This window comes from Notolabrus celidotus, chromosome 2 (genome assembly GCF_009762535.1).
Source record: "Notolabrus celidotus isolate fNotCel1 chromosome 2, fNotCel1.pri, whole genome shotgun sequence".
Taxonomy (NCBI): Eukaryota; Metazoa; Chordata; class Actinopteri; order Labriformes; family Labridae; genus Notolabrus; species Notolabrus celidotus.
The window spans coordinates 10,133,727-10,151,751 of NC_048273.1; the positions used below are offsets into that span (position 1 = coordinate 10,133,727).

Here is an 18,025-nt window from a genome sequence, read left to right on the forward strand (position 1 = left end):
TTTTGTAATTTTCAAGGAAATCAATCATAACTCAAAATGTCTGTATTTGGCTTTGTGGAGGTTAATGTGTTGCTTAGTATGTCAAACCTTATAAGTAATGTGTCACTTGATGACAAACAATAACATTTGAATTGTCATATTTTTAATAAATGTGTGCCTGACCAAGTCAGTGAGCGATGTTGACGGATTTAAACAGTCAGACACGTTTTTATTTGTTTCATTTCCTGAGTACAATTTGAAAAGGACAATAACTTCTGACGCGAATAACAAACTAAAAACCGTCAAGTTATAGATTAACCAGGAGACCGGGACACAAGATGCCTGAGACCATGAAGTCCCAGGAGCAAAAAAAATACAACAGATTAACTTGGTGCCACTGTATATTCATCTTAATGGTAAACTATTATCTTGTGTGCAAGAGGTTTTGTCTTGTGTGACAAATTAGTAGCATTGTGTGTACAGTAAAGTTATCGTGTGGGCATATGTTAATTACTAGTGTACACAATGTGTTAATCTTGATAGAAAATTTGTATCATCTTGTGTGCACAAATAATTATTGATGCACACGACTCAATTATCTTGTGGGAACCAGTTATTATCTTGTGCCACAAGACAATAACTTGTCCCTACAAAATAATTATGTTGTGTGTAAGTTATTTTCCTGTAAGTATCTTGAGTGCACAATGAAATAAATTTATTTTTGGGACTTCAGGAAATCCATAACGAGTAGCAATAAAGAAAGGCAATAATGTTCCTCCTGTGTCAATTTAAAATAGAGGTCTGGTGAGCACTAAAGGGAATTCTATAATCAAATTAATTTTGAAGAATCTTTAAATAAAGATCAAAGATTTTATCAGATTTTTTTAAAGATAACTTCTTTTTTTATCAGTGCTTGATTATGGTGACATTTTGTACAGGCATGCCTCAGCCTCCACCATAAAACCACTTGATGCTGTTTTCCACTGCACTGAGATTTATTGCTGGTGATAATTATAATACTCATCATTGCATCCTGTACAATAAGGTGGGATGGTCTTCTCTGACTTAAAGATGTGATTTGCAATCATACCTCTTTATTTACCCTCATTTTTATCTTCCATGCTAGTTTGGTCCTCTGGAGCACATCGCACCAGATCTACTAATGGGCTCACTCTCCAGGTTCCCAGAGGTAATTCAGAGCTGGGAAGATCTGCTTTTGGCTTTTTTGCACCATCTGCATGGAACTCACTCCAAAGCTCTTTAAAAATGAATTTATTGGTTTCTTTTAGTCATTTTAAATCATTAGTTTTAAACGTTTTAACCTCTGATTGCACCTGTTTAACTGACTTTGTATTAACATTACTTTTTAATGGTTTTAACCTTACTTTTTAATTGTTGTCTGTTTTTAATTGATCATCATTATTTTAAAACCCTCCTGTTATGTTGCGGGTCAAATTGACCCTCTTAAAAGTCTATTTTAGGCAATATATGCCTTCCAAACCAGCTAAATGCAGCATGTGACAGAAGAGGTGTCGTGATAATTTATCAACATCACTTCATAAAAAAACCCAATTAAAAATGTAAAATAGAATAAACAAAAATCTACACTACCAGTCCAAAGTTTGGAAACACCTTCTCATTCAAGGGTTTGTATTTATTTTAATTATCTGAAACACTGTAGATTGATATCAAAGACATCAACACTATGAAAGAACATATATGGAATTATTTAATGAACAAAAAAGTGTTAAACAAAGCAGAATATGTTTTATATTTTAGATTCTGTAAAGTAGCCCCCTTTTTCCTTCATGACAGCTTTGCACACTCTTGGTATTCTCTCAGTCTGCTTCATGAAGTGGTCTCCTGGAATGGTTTCTAATTAACATGAGCCTTGTCAAGAGTTCATTTGTAGAATGACTTGCCTTCTTAATGTGTTTGAGACTATCAGTTGTTGTTCAGAGGTAGGGTTAGTACACAATGGATAGCTCTATTTGACAACTGTTGTAATCCTTATTATGGTCAAACCAGATTATAACCACCGAATGAGAGGGTGTGTCCAAACTGTTGACTGGTAGTGTATTTTATGTGGGGCTTTCCAATGTACATTAAAAAAAGTTTTAACATGAATTTTAATGAAAAACGAGAGAATTATTCTCATTGAACCAAGATCTGTGAGAAATAAAGAACACCATTGCACTGAATATTGATTTAAATGGTTAGTAATGGAGTTAAAAATTAGATTTTAAAAAATGTGTATGGGGATTTGTTTGTGTTCTGACACTTTTGGATATAATTTGAATATGCCCCGGGTCAAATTGACCCAGGAACATTATTGCTGTTCCTAAGAAACGAACATATCAGGAGGGTTAAGGTTTTATCTTTTATTTGCCAGTCATGCATTTTAATATTTCTTTTATATGCTCATTTTAAATGAGGGTATTGCTCTCAATGATTTTCGAGTTTAAATAAAGATAATTATCAATTATAATCATTATGTAGACACAGGCAGATATGTGAGCGAACCCCTGCACATGCAGTGTGTCAGAGGGGGATATCAGAGTTAAATCTGGCAACCGCACGCCGCCATCTTTGATTGTGCGACAGGCCGCGGCGCGAGCGGGGCCTCACTCAACAAGAGAAACGGTCTGACACGAGATACCGGGAGAGGAGAGACACGGAGACACGGGACTACCGGACAGGAGCTCCCGCAGGACCGGCCGAACACACACAGAGCGAGCGGCGCCGAACCCCCGGCGGAGGAGACGTTAAAGAGCCGTTGCATGCGGAGAGAGAAGCTAACCGCCGTTAGCTTGTTAGCACACCAGCTTTTGTAATCCGCCGGCCAGACTCTCTACACAGAACCGGGACCAAACCGGATCAGAGCCGGACCACACAGAAGCAGAAAGAACCGAGGAGACAGCGGCAGGTGAGTCTGAATGCGAGGACAGGCAACAAAGAGAAGTTTGGATAGGTTCATGTAGCTAGCTGTTAGCATGCTGTGATGGCGACCAGAGAAACGAAACTACAGGATGAAGCTCCAGACAGAGACACGCTTCACTCTACACACACATTAAGGTGTATCTGCAGGTGATACAAAGACAGGTGTGACTGTAGCGTGTTTAAAGAGTCATCAGAGCCAGGTGTGGGGAGCTCTGGGCGGGTAGGGCCTCTGCTCCGTGCCGGTATGAGCCACCCAGCCCAGCAGCAGCCCGGACTCATGAAGGATGGCCTGCACCCTCATGAGGGACAGAATCACTGCTTCATCTTATGTATGACACGTTTTCATCTGAGCTGAGGCTGAGTGTACTGGAGAGTCATTTATTCTGGTTAAAAGCTTGATATGAGCACATTCCCCGTCAGACATGATGGCATCCTGCAGCTGCACTAATGTGGTCATGAAGAGCACATTTTAACCCTGTGAGGGAGCAGATGTCAGGACAGCAGAGAAGTGAGTCAGACACTCAGCTTCTACACGATGAGAGGAGTTGGAGGCTGAAAGGTGAGAGAATTTGGGTGTTTTTGTCGAGGTGTGCATCCTTTGTCAGGAATCCGCATCTGGCTGGTGTAGACAGGGGTGTGTCCAGACTTTGTTGACTGGGGTGGCCCGACTTGGCTTCTGACTTATGCAGGGGTGGCGTGGAGGATTTCCCCTCCCAAGACCTGGTTTCAACTCTGAACCGGCTCTAAATATCTGAGATTTGTGGATTAGCATGCATGAGAATTTCAGTTCTGATTTTTGTTCCCAACAGCAACGTAAATGTTTCAGGATTTAACCTCGAGGAGAATTCTGCAGACCATAGAAGTTTTATTTATCTGCCAGGATTCACTGTGTCGATGTAGGTTTTCAAAGAGGATCATGACGGACCGCAGCAATGAAGAAAGTTTGCCTGAGCTTCCCCTAGAAACCATAATGATACAGCAAAGAGCAACGACTACACTTCATGCAAGCGAGGACCCACGTCCAATATGACGAAGCATTTGATACGACACAGTCTGAAAGGATGCACAGCGAGCGGAATCAATGTTCGTAACGCACGCTGATACAAAACACAACTGAGCTCGCGTTCACAGTTTTATAGTGTAGGATATGAATTTAGAGAACACCCCTTGTTCCCATGAAGAGTCTCCGCAGTGCTCGGTTTGTAATTTCCCTCGTCGATCTGTCCTTTTTAAAGAAAGAGTTCAGCTTCAAGAGCCTAAATGTCCCAATAATAAGGGCAGGCTAACTCTGGTTGTTGAATATTCATTATTTTTCTTATCTCCTAATACAGCAGCAATGGAGTCAAGAACCAATAAGAACCAGAATCAATCAGTGAGACAGGAATATGAATGGATAAAATTGAAGTGTTACCCAGCCGTAGTTTCCACCAATCATGACTTTTAAATATGGACACAAAAGTATCATACAGATGTTATATTCCTGTGTATGATTCTTTACTCTAAAAGAAAACACAACAGAGTGGCATCATGTAAATCTTCCGGCCTTAGTCTTTAAGGATTCAAAAACAGGAATGTTTTTGTACAATAAGATATTCCCAAATACTTTTATTTTGATAGTTAAAGTTTTCAGGAGTTGACTCGCATATTTACTTCTTTCTTTTAAAACAGATGTGTTAAGAGTTTTTGAAAGTACCAACTGAAGAAAATGTGTTTAGTTTTGAATGCAAAGAAAATAACTAGCAGCCTGTTGCAACCATACACCATATTAAACATGGACCCAGACTGATGTCTCTTTTCCACCGAGGCAGTTTCAGGGCCGGATCGGAGCCAGCCCTCAATTGAGAACCTTTTTTTTTTGTGTTTCGACTGCGAGAGAACCGGCTCCCGGCCAGGAACCAGTACCAATTTTTGCTGGTCTAGACACATAAACCGCTTACATCAGGGGCGAGGGGCGTGGTTGAAGTCGCCGTCCATGTAAAGCATGACAAGTAGCATGGAAGTGCTGGTAAAGTTAGATAAGTTCTCTTCAGGATCTCACCTGATTACGAAAAGCCAGGAGCAACACCAGCAAGGACGCTACGTTGCCGCCATCGTGGTTATTGTGAGGGGAAGTTCGAGCTAGGAGAAGCAGTCGCGTAGAAGTGACGACATGACGTGGCTCTTCACAGACTCAAGCGGGTGGAAAAACAAACTGGTGGCGAGTTGGTTCCCAAGTTGAACCAGCTCTGAACAAGCGCGAGCACCAGCCCATTTCACGTTGGTCAAAAAGGGGTATAAGTGACATCACTCATTGGTTTCTGAAGAAGCCCAAAGATGGTGGTCATCATGTTGGTAATTCTGACTCAACCAATCTTCGATCAGGCAAATAGGCGAATCTCAACCCTCCTGACACACAGATACAACACACACACGTGTCAGTCGACTCACCAGCCTGCACGTCTTAATACGGGACCCAATGGAGCCAGCCTCTAGTGGACACTCCAGGAAGTGATATCATCTTGCTTGTGTCCATTGGCTGACCAGGCCAACGGTCTATGATGGTTTAGGATCTTGGGTGGCCAACCATGTTACAAGGGCGATCCTGTGTCATCCCTCTGGACACGCCCCTGGCTGTGGCTTTTATCTGATGAAAGAAAGTCGAATATTAATAGAAAGAAGGAATAAAATAAGATATAAATATGAATACAATAAAAAGTAAGATGAAATACATAAAAAATAAATAAAAGAAAATACAATTCAATTAAAGTGAAATAAAATAAAATACAATTTAAAAAAATAATAAGTAATAGACAAAAGCGCAGAATATTTAGAATTGTGTACAAAAGTGCAGTGAATGAAGGTGATAAAATGATTGCATGCATCCCTAATTAGAAACTAGCATCTGGCGATTATAGGGAGCCCTTTCAAGTCTATATTGATTAGGATAGAACATATTGATCCACCACTCAGGGGTCACAGATGTTTTGCTGAAGACAGTTTTTCCTTTGATGACTCAGATATTGATTTAGAGGAGGGGTTCTCAAAGTGTGGGTCGGGGGATTACGAGACACCAGCGGGGGTCGCAAGAAGTCTTCAAAATTTCCTTTTTTTTTGAATAATCTAAATTTGCTTATTTTACCCATTATAGTAAAAATATAGAACAAAAATAATAGTTACATTTGAAATAAAACCCTCTAAATAAGTCTGTTTCATGAGTTTTCTGCCTTTCTTTGTTGCCACTCACCGACGCGTGTCCTCACTTACCACTTCGAGGGACAGCGGCGGTCACAAGTCTTTGGCACATATATTTTGAGGGTCGTGGGCTGAAAAGTTTGGGATCCCCTGATTTAGAGAACCCACAGAAACCAATGTTTGTGTTTGCAGGTGTGTCGTGATACCCAAGCTTTAAACTTCATTATAACTCCAGCATACAGTCAGATTTATGGGCACACAAAGAGCAAGTCCCAGCAACACAGAATAAGATTAGTTTATTTCTTATTAGAATAACGCTGCTCCAGAAGAAGTCCTGTTTCCTGTCTCTTAGTAGTTTCTCTCTGAGGTATGAGGTTATCTATCCTACCTGTTTTAATAGAAATAAGCACTTTATGACCCGATAATTAAAAACAACAATCCTTTCGGTTCCTTTTGTGCTCAGTGAAATTACCAACAACTCTCAGGGGAGATCATCTCAGTGGTATTGATGTCCTAATGCTGCAGAGCCACAGTAACCTAAAGTGGTCCTCATCAGTTCAGCAGAAGAAGCTGAGTCCAGTATCTAGGTATTCACGTCCCCACATGTTTAATAATGAGAAATGAAAGCCTGAGCCGAATCGTTGTAACTCTGACCTGCACGTCTAAAAAATGACAACATGACAGTACTGATAAAAACCAACGGGGCTCAGAAACACGAGCCTGCTCTTTAAGGAAATATCATTCAGGAAATCTACATAACTGGTCCCCATGACTCGGTTAGTCCCACTGTAAAGAAAAGGTATAGGTTCACGAGTCCTGCACAGGAGGGTCATCTGAGATTTTAGGCTCTGACATGTTGTCATTTTAAGGCAGGATATCTTCATCTGCGTTACATGTATGTGCCGCTTCTTTGGAGAGTAGTCGCTAGTACTACGGGATGCAACCTTACTGTCAGATTCAGGATATCATGAAACGTGTGAATATGAAACGATGAGTCTTCGAAGTGAAGCAGGGGATGTGTACCTGTCCTTTGCGCTCTGCTCACTGCCTCAGATCTAGTACAGTAAAAATGGCGAACACCAGCATTTGTGGCGAGGGAGAGATTGTGTATTCTGGAGCAGCTTTTAAATCTGATCTGTGGAAGCGTTTTGGTTCCCCGTGTCAATAAATGAGAACGTAGAAAAGGTGATGGACGAGTAAAGAACGATATGCAGACGCTGCTCGACTGTGGGGGGAGCTACACATCAGGAAATACGAGTAATATCAGTACGCCGTTTGGTGAATCATCACCCGAAAAGATGTATGGAAATAATCTAACCAAGCCAGAAGACTTTGTGCTTTCTTTTCTTCTTTTATATTGCGATAAATATCGTTCATTGGAAGATAAAAAATCACAACTAATACTACAAAATAATATCTTGATGGCATCCTTTTTGAGCCTCTTGAAGTCTCTGTGAGCTGCTGTCCCGTAGTTTGACCACCAGTGTGCAGCATAGAGATATATAAAGAGCTGCACAAGTTATCAACAGATGATTTGAGGTCAGATGTTTGTCTTCATAGGTATCAATAACTTAGAGGATAATCTTACTAATGTCCTGCTCCATACTAATCACAGAGCAAGAAGGGAGCAACGTTTCAAGTGCAGAATGTTTGAGCATCTTTCTTTTATCATGCACTGAAGAAATATATTAGAAACAAAAACACGTTGAAAAAAGAAAGGGGATTGCATGCATGGGTTTGTTGCAGGGGTGCAGGGTCACGATGGAGGTCAGGCTGAGAGGAAGGATGCTTCAGGGCAAATCTCTACTCGGAGTCTTCCGCTTCTCCTCATTGAGCACTGAATCAGTAGTGAATCAGGATAATGCAGTGGGTTTGATCTTTCGGTGAAGGGTGACTCCAGTCCTGGTCTCACTTGCACAGGTTAAACAGTGGGGTTTAAACGCTCTCTTTAGCTCACACCAGATTGAATCCCTCTGATCATACTTCTCTGCACACTGACCTGAGAGTCAGCCCGTCCACAGGTAAAAGATGATCTGAAATAAATCACCTATGGAGGCTGTACGGATTCAGTCTTGACACCCTTGCTTGGTATTGGACTCTCAGAGACTGCAGTGATGTGTCTCAGTCATGCTTGAAGTAGTTGATTTGTGTTCCCATGGTTTGTATCAGCGCCACACGAACACCTTAAATCGTCCGCCGAGTGTAAAACTGCTCTAATTTTCCAAACTCTCTACAGCTCTGAAGCTTTACAGTTCAGTTTCACGTGAAGTGCTTCTGCTGTGTTATAAATCTCTGAACTCCCACCTCCTGTCAGGCCTCACTGCAGCACAGAACTACACATTTAATGATGATTCATGAAATGCTCTCATCTGTCGATCCTTCTGATTTGTGTTCAGTCTTCTCTGACACGTTTATGGGAAAACCTCAGCCCAGGTTTCAACTCCAGGTTCCTGCCAGAGAAGCGGTTAGACTTGAAATGAACGTCACCGTAGTGCTTGAAGGGATGGGAACTGTCACTCGTGTACGATCTAGTTGCTTGCCCTGATCCGACAGACGGTGGCAGGGTCATCAGGCTGTTCATGAGCGTCTGTGGGGCTTGTTTTTGTGGATTCAGAGTTTTGAATCAGCAGCAGCATATTGCCAGTGATGTAATGATAGCTTTCAACTCACAACACGATATGATTCACGACGCTGAGCTCACGCTGCAATCTATTTCATGATTTCTTAAAAGGGTGTGATTAACCGCTTTATGTTCTGTAGAGGAGAGATAAACTCTTACTGTGATGTGTTGTTTTGTGATTCCTTTATTTTGCTTCCGAACGGCTTTATGCCAAGGTTACTTTTTTCTTGCTTGGTCATAAGTGTACTTTTACTTTGAAAGGATATGAAAGATGCTTCTGGATTGCAGATTGAATGGAAACAGCTAGAAGACCTTTCAGTTGTAAAGATGGTGGATGTGTGACGGCCTTCTGGAGAGACAAAAGCACGTACACACTACTCGCTACACGTACGTCAGGAGTAGAGCGAGGGAGAGATTGTCCTCTAGTTTATCAACAGCTGATGACGGTTGTATCTTGAAAAAGTGCTGAAATGGTTTCAGGCATCCTTTGTTGAGCCGAGCAGTATCGTCTGCGTGTGGGGAAACACTGGCTGTGCATCCTCTGCTCCCTCCACGTCCGTACACGTCTGTTCAGCTACACAGAGGAGACAAGGGAGGCGGCGCCCTCTGCTTCATCTTTCATCTTTCATTCACAGCGATCTGTCTGAGTGGTGTTAACATGTCCCGCTCATTGTGCTTAACCATGACAGCTGGAGTTTAGCTTGTTCAGATGGGGAATACACACAAACACCTCCTGAGACACAGAGTGTGTGTTAAAATGGACTTCCACAAGATCCGCTGCGGTCCGGCTCCGTGCTCTCTCGTCCGTCAACACCCACCGGTTATGTTTTCAGAACACAGCACCGAGCAGGACCGCCGGACAGCTGGAGTCATGTGACCGAGGTTTTCCCGTGGTAATCACTGAATTAAGTATTCTCCTCCTCCTCTCCTCATCCATGTTGTCTTTCTGGTCCTCTGAAAACCTCTGACCGGTTGACTCCAGGCCTGGCTCCGCTCATCATGACGGTTTGTTGTTGTAGTTAAGTGAAATACGATCTGGTGATAACACAGAGGGTTTTACTCTGAAAATTAACCAGGTGGTTTGATTTTGGTGCGGGAGACGGACCAGACACGGATCTGGAGGAATTGGGCCATTAGTTGGTAATGAGCTGACGCCTCAGTGATGCGTTCAAGTGAAACTTTTCTGCCTGAACACTGAGACAGAGCAGCGTGAGCCATCACTTCTGTATCTCTGACATCAGTTTGTGTCCTGAGCGAAGATGACTCAGACAAATCTGGGGAAAACTGTCACCTTTAAAGATTTAAATTCCCCAAAGTCTCTCTGATGCTGTTGTTTTTGTACTATTTTCAGACAGCTTGAGAGTGAATCTGCAGATATTTAGACCTCAAGCCTCGACTGTAGTGATGCATTAAAGTGTCATTGTTCCTCTGTTTTCAGTGATCAACAACCGGCAGTAGAAACAGACAAATGTAGGAGACAATACTTTCGAAGAGGAAAACACAGACTCACATCTGAACCTGCTGTAGTTTATGGACTCTGTGCATACCTGCAGGAGAGACACATAAACACTCGCAGTGAAGCGTCATAAATGAGCTAAAAACCAAAGTAAGATGAACAAGAAACGACAGTGAAAAGATGTGAAATTTAAGAGAAATCTTTTCGTGAAATATGTTAATATTTTTTTAGTTTAATTGCACAGTTAATTGTGAGTACGTTTCTCAGTACAATCAAATAAACGTTAACTGCGTTTTGTTTTTATTTTATCCAGGGTCAGTACTTAAACTTTATTTTACATTAAGAGCTAGGCTACACTTTTCCTTTAAGTGGATGTTCCTTCACAAAGTGTTCCAGGACAACGCTGCAGATAGAGACGGAGCTCATCAGAGCTGTCAGCTACACACACACTCGCACTGTTCCAGCAGTGCTTCGTTAATAATAAATGACCTCGGTGTGACTTGGGAAAGACACTGCAGCCTTAACATGCTGCCTCTCTGTCCGTGGTGCTGCTCTCTCAGCCTCCTGTTTCTCGAACCCTCCGTGAGTCCAGAATCCTGCAGGTGGACTTGTTTTTTATTAGTCCAGATTCACCGTCAAAGCTCCTCCTGCCTCATTGGGTATCTCTAAGTGGACCTGTTGGCCATGGCGCTGCGTTGTTTGTGTTTAAACAAAGCTTAATGGGTTGTTTCTGACAGAGTTATCTGAAGCAAACAAATCTGGTTAAAGGTTTAAACTAATGAACTTAATACTGATCCATTGATGAAGAAAGTTAGGACTGTCTGAGTTGATGCAGGATGGGTCAGAGTAGCTATACACTTGTCATACAGCGCTTTGCTTAGCAGACCAAGTTTCATGCACTCATTGCATTCGTTTTTTTTTGCTGAACGTCACTTTTCTTAAACCCAAATCTTTCGCTTTAAAATAGCCGCATTAAAGGCATACATGGCATGAAAGTAAAGCCGAAACCTCTTGATCACCTCCTGGGGGGGCGCTGCTCCTTCAGGGAGCGCTTGATCTGATATGCAGCAGAGTTTCCTACGAACGAGGCACGCTTTTAAAACTGAAATACCACCGCCGGTCGTGATTATTTAATCTACGAGGCCAAAATTATGATGGGAATGAATATTGGATTAACCGTGCAGCTCTATCTGAGATTATTTCTGTGCAGAGAGTATGTGTTTGTAGTGCAGTGTGACAGCCTTTGGGTGTTAAATGTTACGTTACATGCCCACTGCCCCAAGCGTGGTTTTTTTTTTTTGTCTTTTGTGGAACATGTTATCAATACTAAGCTGCTCCATCGCTGCTCCGCAACTAATCAGCATTCACAGGAGTCAGATTTCAGGCGTAGCATGTCTGAGGAAAGTCTACCGGGAGATAACAGTTGAGGATGTAAAGTTATAAGATCGAACTCATGCTGCGTTCACATGCAGACAGAATAATACATCCAGCAGTGCATCGGCGGAAAAGACTTTCCCATTGTTTCAGCCTCTTTGTCCATAGTAGTCTTTAGATGTGTGGGATCTGAGTTAGATTTCTGTGATCATGAGAGTCGGATCAGTTTCTGCACGCTAACACTACAGCCCCTTTGTTTTCCCATCACCCTTTGCTTGCACCCTGCCCTAACTCTATTTCCCTCTCAATGTTCTGCACAACAACATTAAGATAAGAATCCAATCTCTCAAACTTAGATCCATCTTCCTGATGTATTTTTCTCCACAGAGGCTCTGATACTAGATTCAGATACACACACGTCAGTGTCTGCGACCATCGAGTACCTCTCTGGTGCTTCTGCTGTTAGAAGAATACACAGAATATTGTTAGAAAAACACTAAATGCAGACATTTACCTATTTTGATGAACATAAATCTGTCTGTTTGCATCACACAGTTGATTATTTGAGGGTTTATTGGTTCTGGTATCAGATCTGTGATGCAAGGCAGTTTAGACTCGGATGTTGGAGCTAAAGGAAGTCTGTTTCTGAACACCAGAAAAGGTTTTGTTCTGGTCTTGTGTCCCAAGCCAGTAACCTCTGCACCTTTTGTGTAATGTCCTCATGTTCCTCTCTCTCTCTCTCTCCGTCTGCAGGAGGCTGGTTCTGAGGGCGAGGCCAAAGGACCAGACTCAATGAGTTTCCAGCGAAATGTCCGAGAAGTCAGGGCAGAGCACCAAGGCAAAGGATGGCAAAACAAAGTATGCGACCCTTAGCCTCTTCAACACCTACAAGGGCAAATCTCTGGAAACCCAGAAAACTGCAGGTGAGCCCCCGCTGATGTTACCTGTTGGTCCTTCACATGTGAGACCTATAGCATTAAAGTCTTACCCTGACATCTTTAATCCACTAACCCTGCTGCTCTCGTCTTCCCAGTGGCTGCCAGACATGGGCTCCAGAGTTTGGGCAAAGTTGCTGTCAGCAGGCGCATGCCCCCTCCGGCCAACCTGCCCAGCCTGAAAGCCGAGAACAAGGGAAACGACCCCAACGTTAACATCGTCCCCAAAGACGGAAGTGGCTGGGCCTCTCGACCTGAGGCTGGGGAAGAGAGGTACGTCTAACATTACCTGCAAGAACAAACTGACACCCAACACCGGACTCTGCTACAGCTCCTCTCTAAATATAAAATAATCGAGAGCAGAAAATAAAAATCAGAGGAGTCCGTCAGCCGTGTTTGAGGTCATGAATATTGTTTGTAACTGTCCTGTTTTGGGATTCACAGGCAACAGGAGACGCCCCCACCACAAGTCAAACCAGTGGTTGTCCAGCCGCCAGAGCCGACTGTCGGGGTCAGTCGCTCTTGGGCCAACAGCAAGCAGACACAGCTTGACGGTAAATACACTCCACACTCAGTCTTCTACCTTCTCATAAAACATTGATAACCTCTGGTGCACTCAGTCCCTCTCATTGTAAACAGCAATCAGAGCACTTCTTGTTCCTGTCCAAACAAAAATAAGCACAGTCCTCCACGGTTCCCAAAACACAACTTCTACAGCTGATCTCCTCTACATGTGGAGTTTGGTGGAACAGGTTCTTTTAAATCATCCGCAGTCCAGGGGGGGGAAGTGAAAGGGACTCCTATGATAGTAAAATATTTACGGATGGATAAATCTGTATACTTGAGTTAAAATCATTGTTCAAACTAAGAGGGGAAAAAAGTGGACGTCTTCTGTAGAGGACAGTTAAACTGTGCAGATCTGAGGGGCACATAAAGACCTAATTCATCCCCAAAAAACACAATTATTTGGGTCTTTAATTTTTGGACAAATTTGGTAACATTACAATTCAATCAATCAATCTTTATTTATAAAGCACCAAATCACAACAACAACATCAAGACAGGTTAAGATCCAGTCCCATCTTACAGACAGCACTCAGTCTTATCTCATCTTAATCCACCATGAGCAGAGCACTTTGCAGCATTTAGCAAGTTACAGTGGCAAGGACAAACTTCCTTTAACAGGCAGAAACCTCCAGCAGGACCAGACTCATGTTAGACACACATCTGTTGAGACCGTGTTACAATTACATAGACATTTGTGAAATCCTCTGTCTGCTGATGATTTGAAGTTAAAAGCCACTGACTTCTTTTTTTGTCCGGGTTTCAATTGTTAAGTCTGCTTTTGTAGAAGAGCAGAAGACCTCTGGGCATAATTCAGCCCCTGTTAAAAAATCTTTTGAGCCCTGATGTTCGCGACAGCTCAGCTCCCAACACCTCCAAGTGTCCAGAGTTCTGTCAATATTCTTCAAACTTGCGGCACGTTTAAATTCCACAGTGTGATCAGTTTAGGATTTAATAAGTGGATCATTTTTTCATTACTTGTTTTTAAACTCGTTATAAGTGAGCCATCTAAAAACCAGCCGGCTCTCATTAAACCTTTTTAAAGTTTCAGTATTTTTGTTTTTGTTGTGTATTAATTATAATGCGTTTGTTCTGTGCAGGAGCTCCTCGGGTGAGCAGCCATTTTCATCAGGAGTTTCCCAGCCTGCAGGCAGCAGGTGAGACAGAGAAGGGGGAAGGCCAGGAAGAGGAGCCTTATGGCCCTGGACCGAGTCTCAGACCACAAAGTAAGTCCTCAATAAGGCACATGAACATGTGTCAGTGTGCACTGATAATTTCTGTCTACCTGCCACCTGTACGGTGGTTCAGACCTGATGATCTCCTCTGTGTTTGTTAGATGTTGGCAGTTGGCGCGAAGGTGGAGGCAGAAATTTGAACACAGCACCCAGCCCCCCTGAGATGGACAGCAGGGCTGGGGAAGAGGGCACAAGTCTGGGTACCTCGACACCACCAGGGGAAGCAGAGGAACCAGGGCGAGCTGCATCTGTTGATGCTCAGAGGGAGAAGAGGGAGGGCAGGGAGAGGCTGCCCCCCTCTGGACCCCCTCAGCCTAAACTCAATGGGGGGCAGCAGCCTCCAGGGGGGGTGCCCACGCACTTTGACCCTGCTTTCAGGAGCATGATGCCACCTTACGTAAGGACAAGTCCAACAAAGTGAAACTAGATTCAAAGCAGCTCCTGGTTGTGGTGTTATCTCATCCTCAGACTTCTGTTTGTGTTTTTAGATGTTTCATGCATATCCTCAGATGACCTTTGGCCCGGGGCAAGGAAACTTCAGATACCCTGTACCACAAGATGGAGCCAAGTGAGTTCAGGCTAAACACATGATACTGACATTGAAGATGCACTAAAGACGCATTATTAGTTAGTGTCTTATGAAGTCACTAAGTAATTTGAGTTTGAGTCAATAAATCTGCAAAAGAAAAAAAGCGGGCACGAGGATTTAATTTCTATTAGTATTTTAAAATGCTTCTCCTCCAGTCTTCCTCGATAAACAATCTCAAACTGGTTCCTGTTTTCGTAGAATTCAAGGCAATTGATTGATGATAGGTTATCATGCATGCTTTTTTAAACTAGCTCATAGATGAAGAAGAATCAATTCTTCATATCAAGATTTCTTTGAAAACACACTGAGGCACAAATCAAAGTAAAAGAAATGTGTTGTGGATTAACGTAGCAGCACAAAGCACACCGCACATACTTGAGTTAGTTTGTAAATTGAGCAGAGCAGCATGCTAAAGTTCCAGACCAGGACCCGTAGTAAATTTCTCTGTCTTTGTCTCTGCGGGGCATGCAGGGGTCCTCGTCCAGGACGGCCGCAGCAGGCTCCCCCTCAGGCGTGGCTCCAGGACCCTGACAGACCCTCCATCGTCAGCGCGACTGAACTGAAGGAGCTCGACAACTTAGACACTGAGGCTGACGAGGGCTGGGCAGGTCCGTATCTTCACACTTCATCATGAGTTTTAGAGGTCAACCAATCAGCTGAACTCAAAGTCATTTGACCGTCAATCATCCCGTCTCTTCTGTAACAGGAGCTCAGATGGAGGTGGACTACACGGAGAAACTGAACTTCAGCGACGATGAGGAGAACCAAGCTGCTAAAGAGAAACGAGAAAACTGGTGAGGACTAAGATCTTAGACTTTGTTACATTCACTGTCGTATGTCTGTGCTTCAGAAGGGTTTCATCCCCCACTTCTCTTCGTTAAGATGAAATCCCCTGACACATTAAATCATCTATAGTGATGATGTAACATGGCACAGTAGTTCACTCGGGGCTGGGTGTTGTTTTCATGACAGCATTGACATTAAGGCTTTATTTTGAAAAGATTTGGTCATGATTAAAGACATCAAAGTCAGTTTTTGTTAAGTGAAGAAGGTTAGTGCTCAGCCTGAGGGAAAGAGTCGATCGTTTGTGTGATTTAACGAATATTTTTAGTCTGGTTGAGCTCACACGTCTTTATTTTTCAGGGAGTGGATGGGTAAAGTGGAGCGTATGAGACCTCGTCCACCAGACGGTCAGGAGGTCTGGAAGGACGGCTCTGAGGACCTCGGGGTCGGGAAATCCTCCTGGGCTGAAGGTGTTGATCCCCGGGCACCATCACCTGGCAGCATGGGGCAGTACAAGTCAGCTGCTCCTCAGGACTTCCAGGTAGATTATTTCAGAAGCTTCGCGTCATGTTTTCACTTTTTATTTTACAAGCAAAGCGTTGAGTCTGTATCTGTGCTAACTTCTGTCTTCTCCAGGCTGGCAGCCGTCCTGTTGGAAGCGGAGCTCCCCGTGGCGCTAAACCACAGGCTGCTACGGCAGCTCCTGCTGCTGATGAAGACCCTGAGGCCTGGAGACAAAAACGCAAGAAGCCTGTGGAGGTTTCTGAAGCTGTGGAACGAGCAAGACGGCGGAGAGAGGAAGAGGAGCGGCGGATGGAAGAACAGCGGCTTGCTGCTTGTGCTGAGAAACTCAAACGTCTGAACGAAAAACACCGACCATCAGGTGAGGGCAAACCCGCCCCCGCTCAGAGCCCCACTGATGATGTAGGAGATACCCGTGAGGAAACATCCTCACCAGCTCCCGCTCCTGCATCCAGTCCTGGACCTTCAATTCCAGCTCCACCATCGCCGGCCCCCATTATGCCGGCTCCTCTGCCTGAGAGGGTGGAGCAAGAGATAACAGAACCTAGTGTGGAGGAGGAGGAGGTTCATCTGCCCCCTGAGCCCAGCCCCCCCATCCACAGACCTGTGACCAGCGCCCCAGAACCTCAGAGCGAGGGAGAGGGCTCTGTGGGTGAGGTCGGCCCCCTGATGGAGGAGGACCAGACTACAGTGCCTATCAGAGACTATTTCAACATGGAGGACAGCAGAGGTGAGCTGGCTCAGAGGGAACATGAGATATATTCCTTGCTGCTTCTCTTTAGTTACACTCATGTTGGTTTTTTCTTGCAGTGGATGAGCCCCACCTGTCCCTGCCTCACATGGATCCCCCTGGTGGCGAGGACGTCCCTGTGGCTCCCCCGCAGCTGGAAGGAGAAGCAGCTGCAGCGATGCGTCCTTCTCTCACCTCAGGATATTCCAAACAGTTTCAAAAGTCTCTGCCTCCTCGTTTCCTCAGACAGCAGGTAAGACTGTCCACACCTGGCTTCGTGAGTTACTGGTGCTAGTCCAATCATAAAACAGGATGTGACGGGGACGAGTCTGCTCGTTTATTAACTGAAAACCAAAGTTCACTACCTTTATCACGTTACAGTTCCTAAAACATTCACACGTCTTTCTGCTGATGACACTAACGCCCAGTGGTCCCTGATTTTTCAACTTTAAACCATCAGTGCTACAAAAACAGCCCTGTTCAATGTGACATTAATAGCCAACTGTGTTAATGTCTGTCTTTCTTAATCTTAATGATCTTCCAGGAGCAGATGAAGCAGCAGCAGTGGCAGCAGCAGCAGCAGGGTGGAGGCTCCATGTCCCCATCAGGGGCCGGAGGAGTTCCAGCCTCCCAGCAGCAGCAGCAGCAGCAGCAGCAGCAGCAGCACCGCTCCATGTATCAGCCCATGGGCCCGCACCACCAGCATCTGGCCTCCATGGGGTTTGACCCACGCTGGCTCATGATGCAGTCCTACATGGACCCCCGCATGATGTCAGGACGCCCCCCTATGGACATGCCGACCAACATCCACCAAGGTAGGGAGTGCTGTGGAATAAGATGGAGTATGTTGCTGTGATTTGATGTTCTGACTCAAACTGAATCTGTCGTTTGCTCTGCAGGGAGGATGCCTCCAAAGCAGATTGTGCGCAGAGAGCCAGGTGATAACTCCAGCTCCAGCTCTGACTCCTTTGACCACCTGACCAGACCAATACGAGACCACGGCCTGTCCTCAGACTCTCGGATGGTGTGGGGATCAGACCCTTACCCACAGTCTGAGCCGTTACCATCTGTGACTCCTCCAAAAGGTCGGGATGAGAACAAAGAGCCCAGGTAAGACAGTCATATAT

The 18,025-nt window shown here is 44.2% G+C and overlaps 2 protein-coding genes across 7 annotated transcripts in view; both read left to right on the plus strand.

Annotated features, from left to right (window-relative positions):
* Positions 1-3,547, plus strand: part of LOC117828631 (dimethylaniline monooxygenase [N-oxide-forming] 2-like) — an 8,924-nt gene extending 5,377 nt beyond the window's left edge. The window contains 2 exon segments of the mRNA XM_034705815.1: positions 2,826-2,905; positions 3,525-3,547. Of these exon segments, the coding sequence (XP_034561706.1) occupies positions 2,826-2,905; positions 3,525-3,547 (103 nt within the window).
* The window catches only part of prrc2c (proline-rich coiled-coil 2C), a 27,751-nt gene continuing 12,272 nt past the window's right edge, over positions 2,547-18,025 (plus strand). For 3 of the 6 annotated variants that reach the window (XM_034709560.1, XM_034709568.1, XM_034709593.1), the window contains exons 1-14: positions 2,547-2,905; positions 12,294-12,463; positions 12,574-12,748; positions 12,920-13,029; positions 14,140-14,265; positions 14,376-14,671; positions 14,763-14,842; positions 15,326-15,471; positions 15,570-15,657; positions 16,007-16,187; positions 16,283-16,898; positions 16,979-17,151; positions 17,443-17,713; positions 17,798-18,008. In XM_034709560.1, coding sequence (XP_034565451.1) covers positions 12,349-12,463; positions 12,574-12,748; positions 12,920-13,029; positions 14,140-14,265; positions 14,376-14,671; positions 14,763-14,842; positions 15,326-15,471; positions 15,570-15,657; positions 16,007-16,187; positions 16,283-16,898; positions 16,979-17,151; positions 17,443-17,713; positions 17,798-18,008 — 2,588 coding nt within the window. In that variant the 5' untranslated portion in view covers positions 2,547-2,905; positions 12,294-12,348. The remainder of the gene's footprint in view (positions 2,906-12,293; positions 12,464-12,573; positions 12,749-12,919; positions 13,030-14,139; positions 14,266-14,375; positions 14,672-14,762; positions 14,843-15,325; positions 15,472-15,569; positions 15,658-16,006; positions 16,188-16,282; positions 16,899-16,978; positions 17,152-17,442; positions 17,714-17,797; positions 18,009-18,025) is intronic. The other 3 variants (XM_034709575.1, XM_034709601.1, XM_034709585.1) reach the window with 2 other exon arrangements.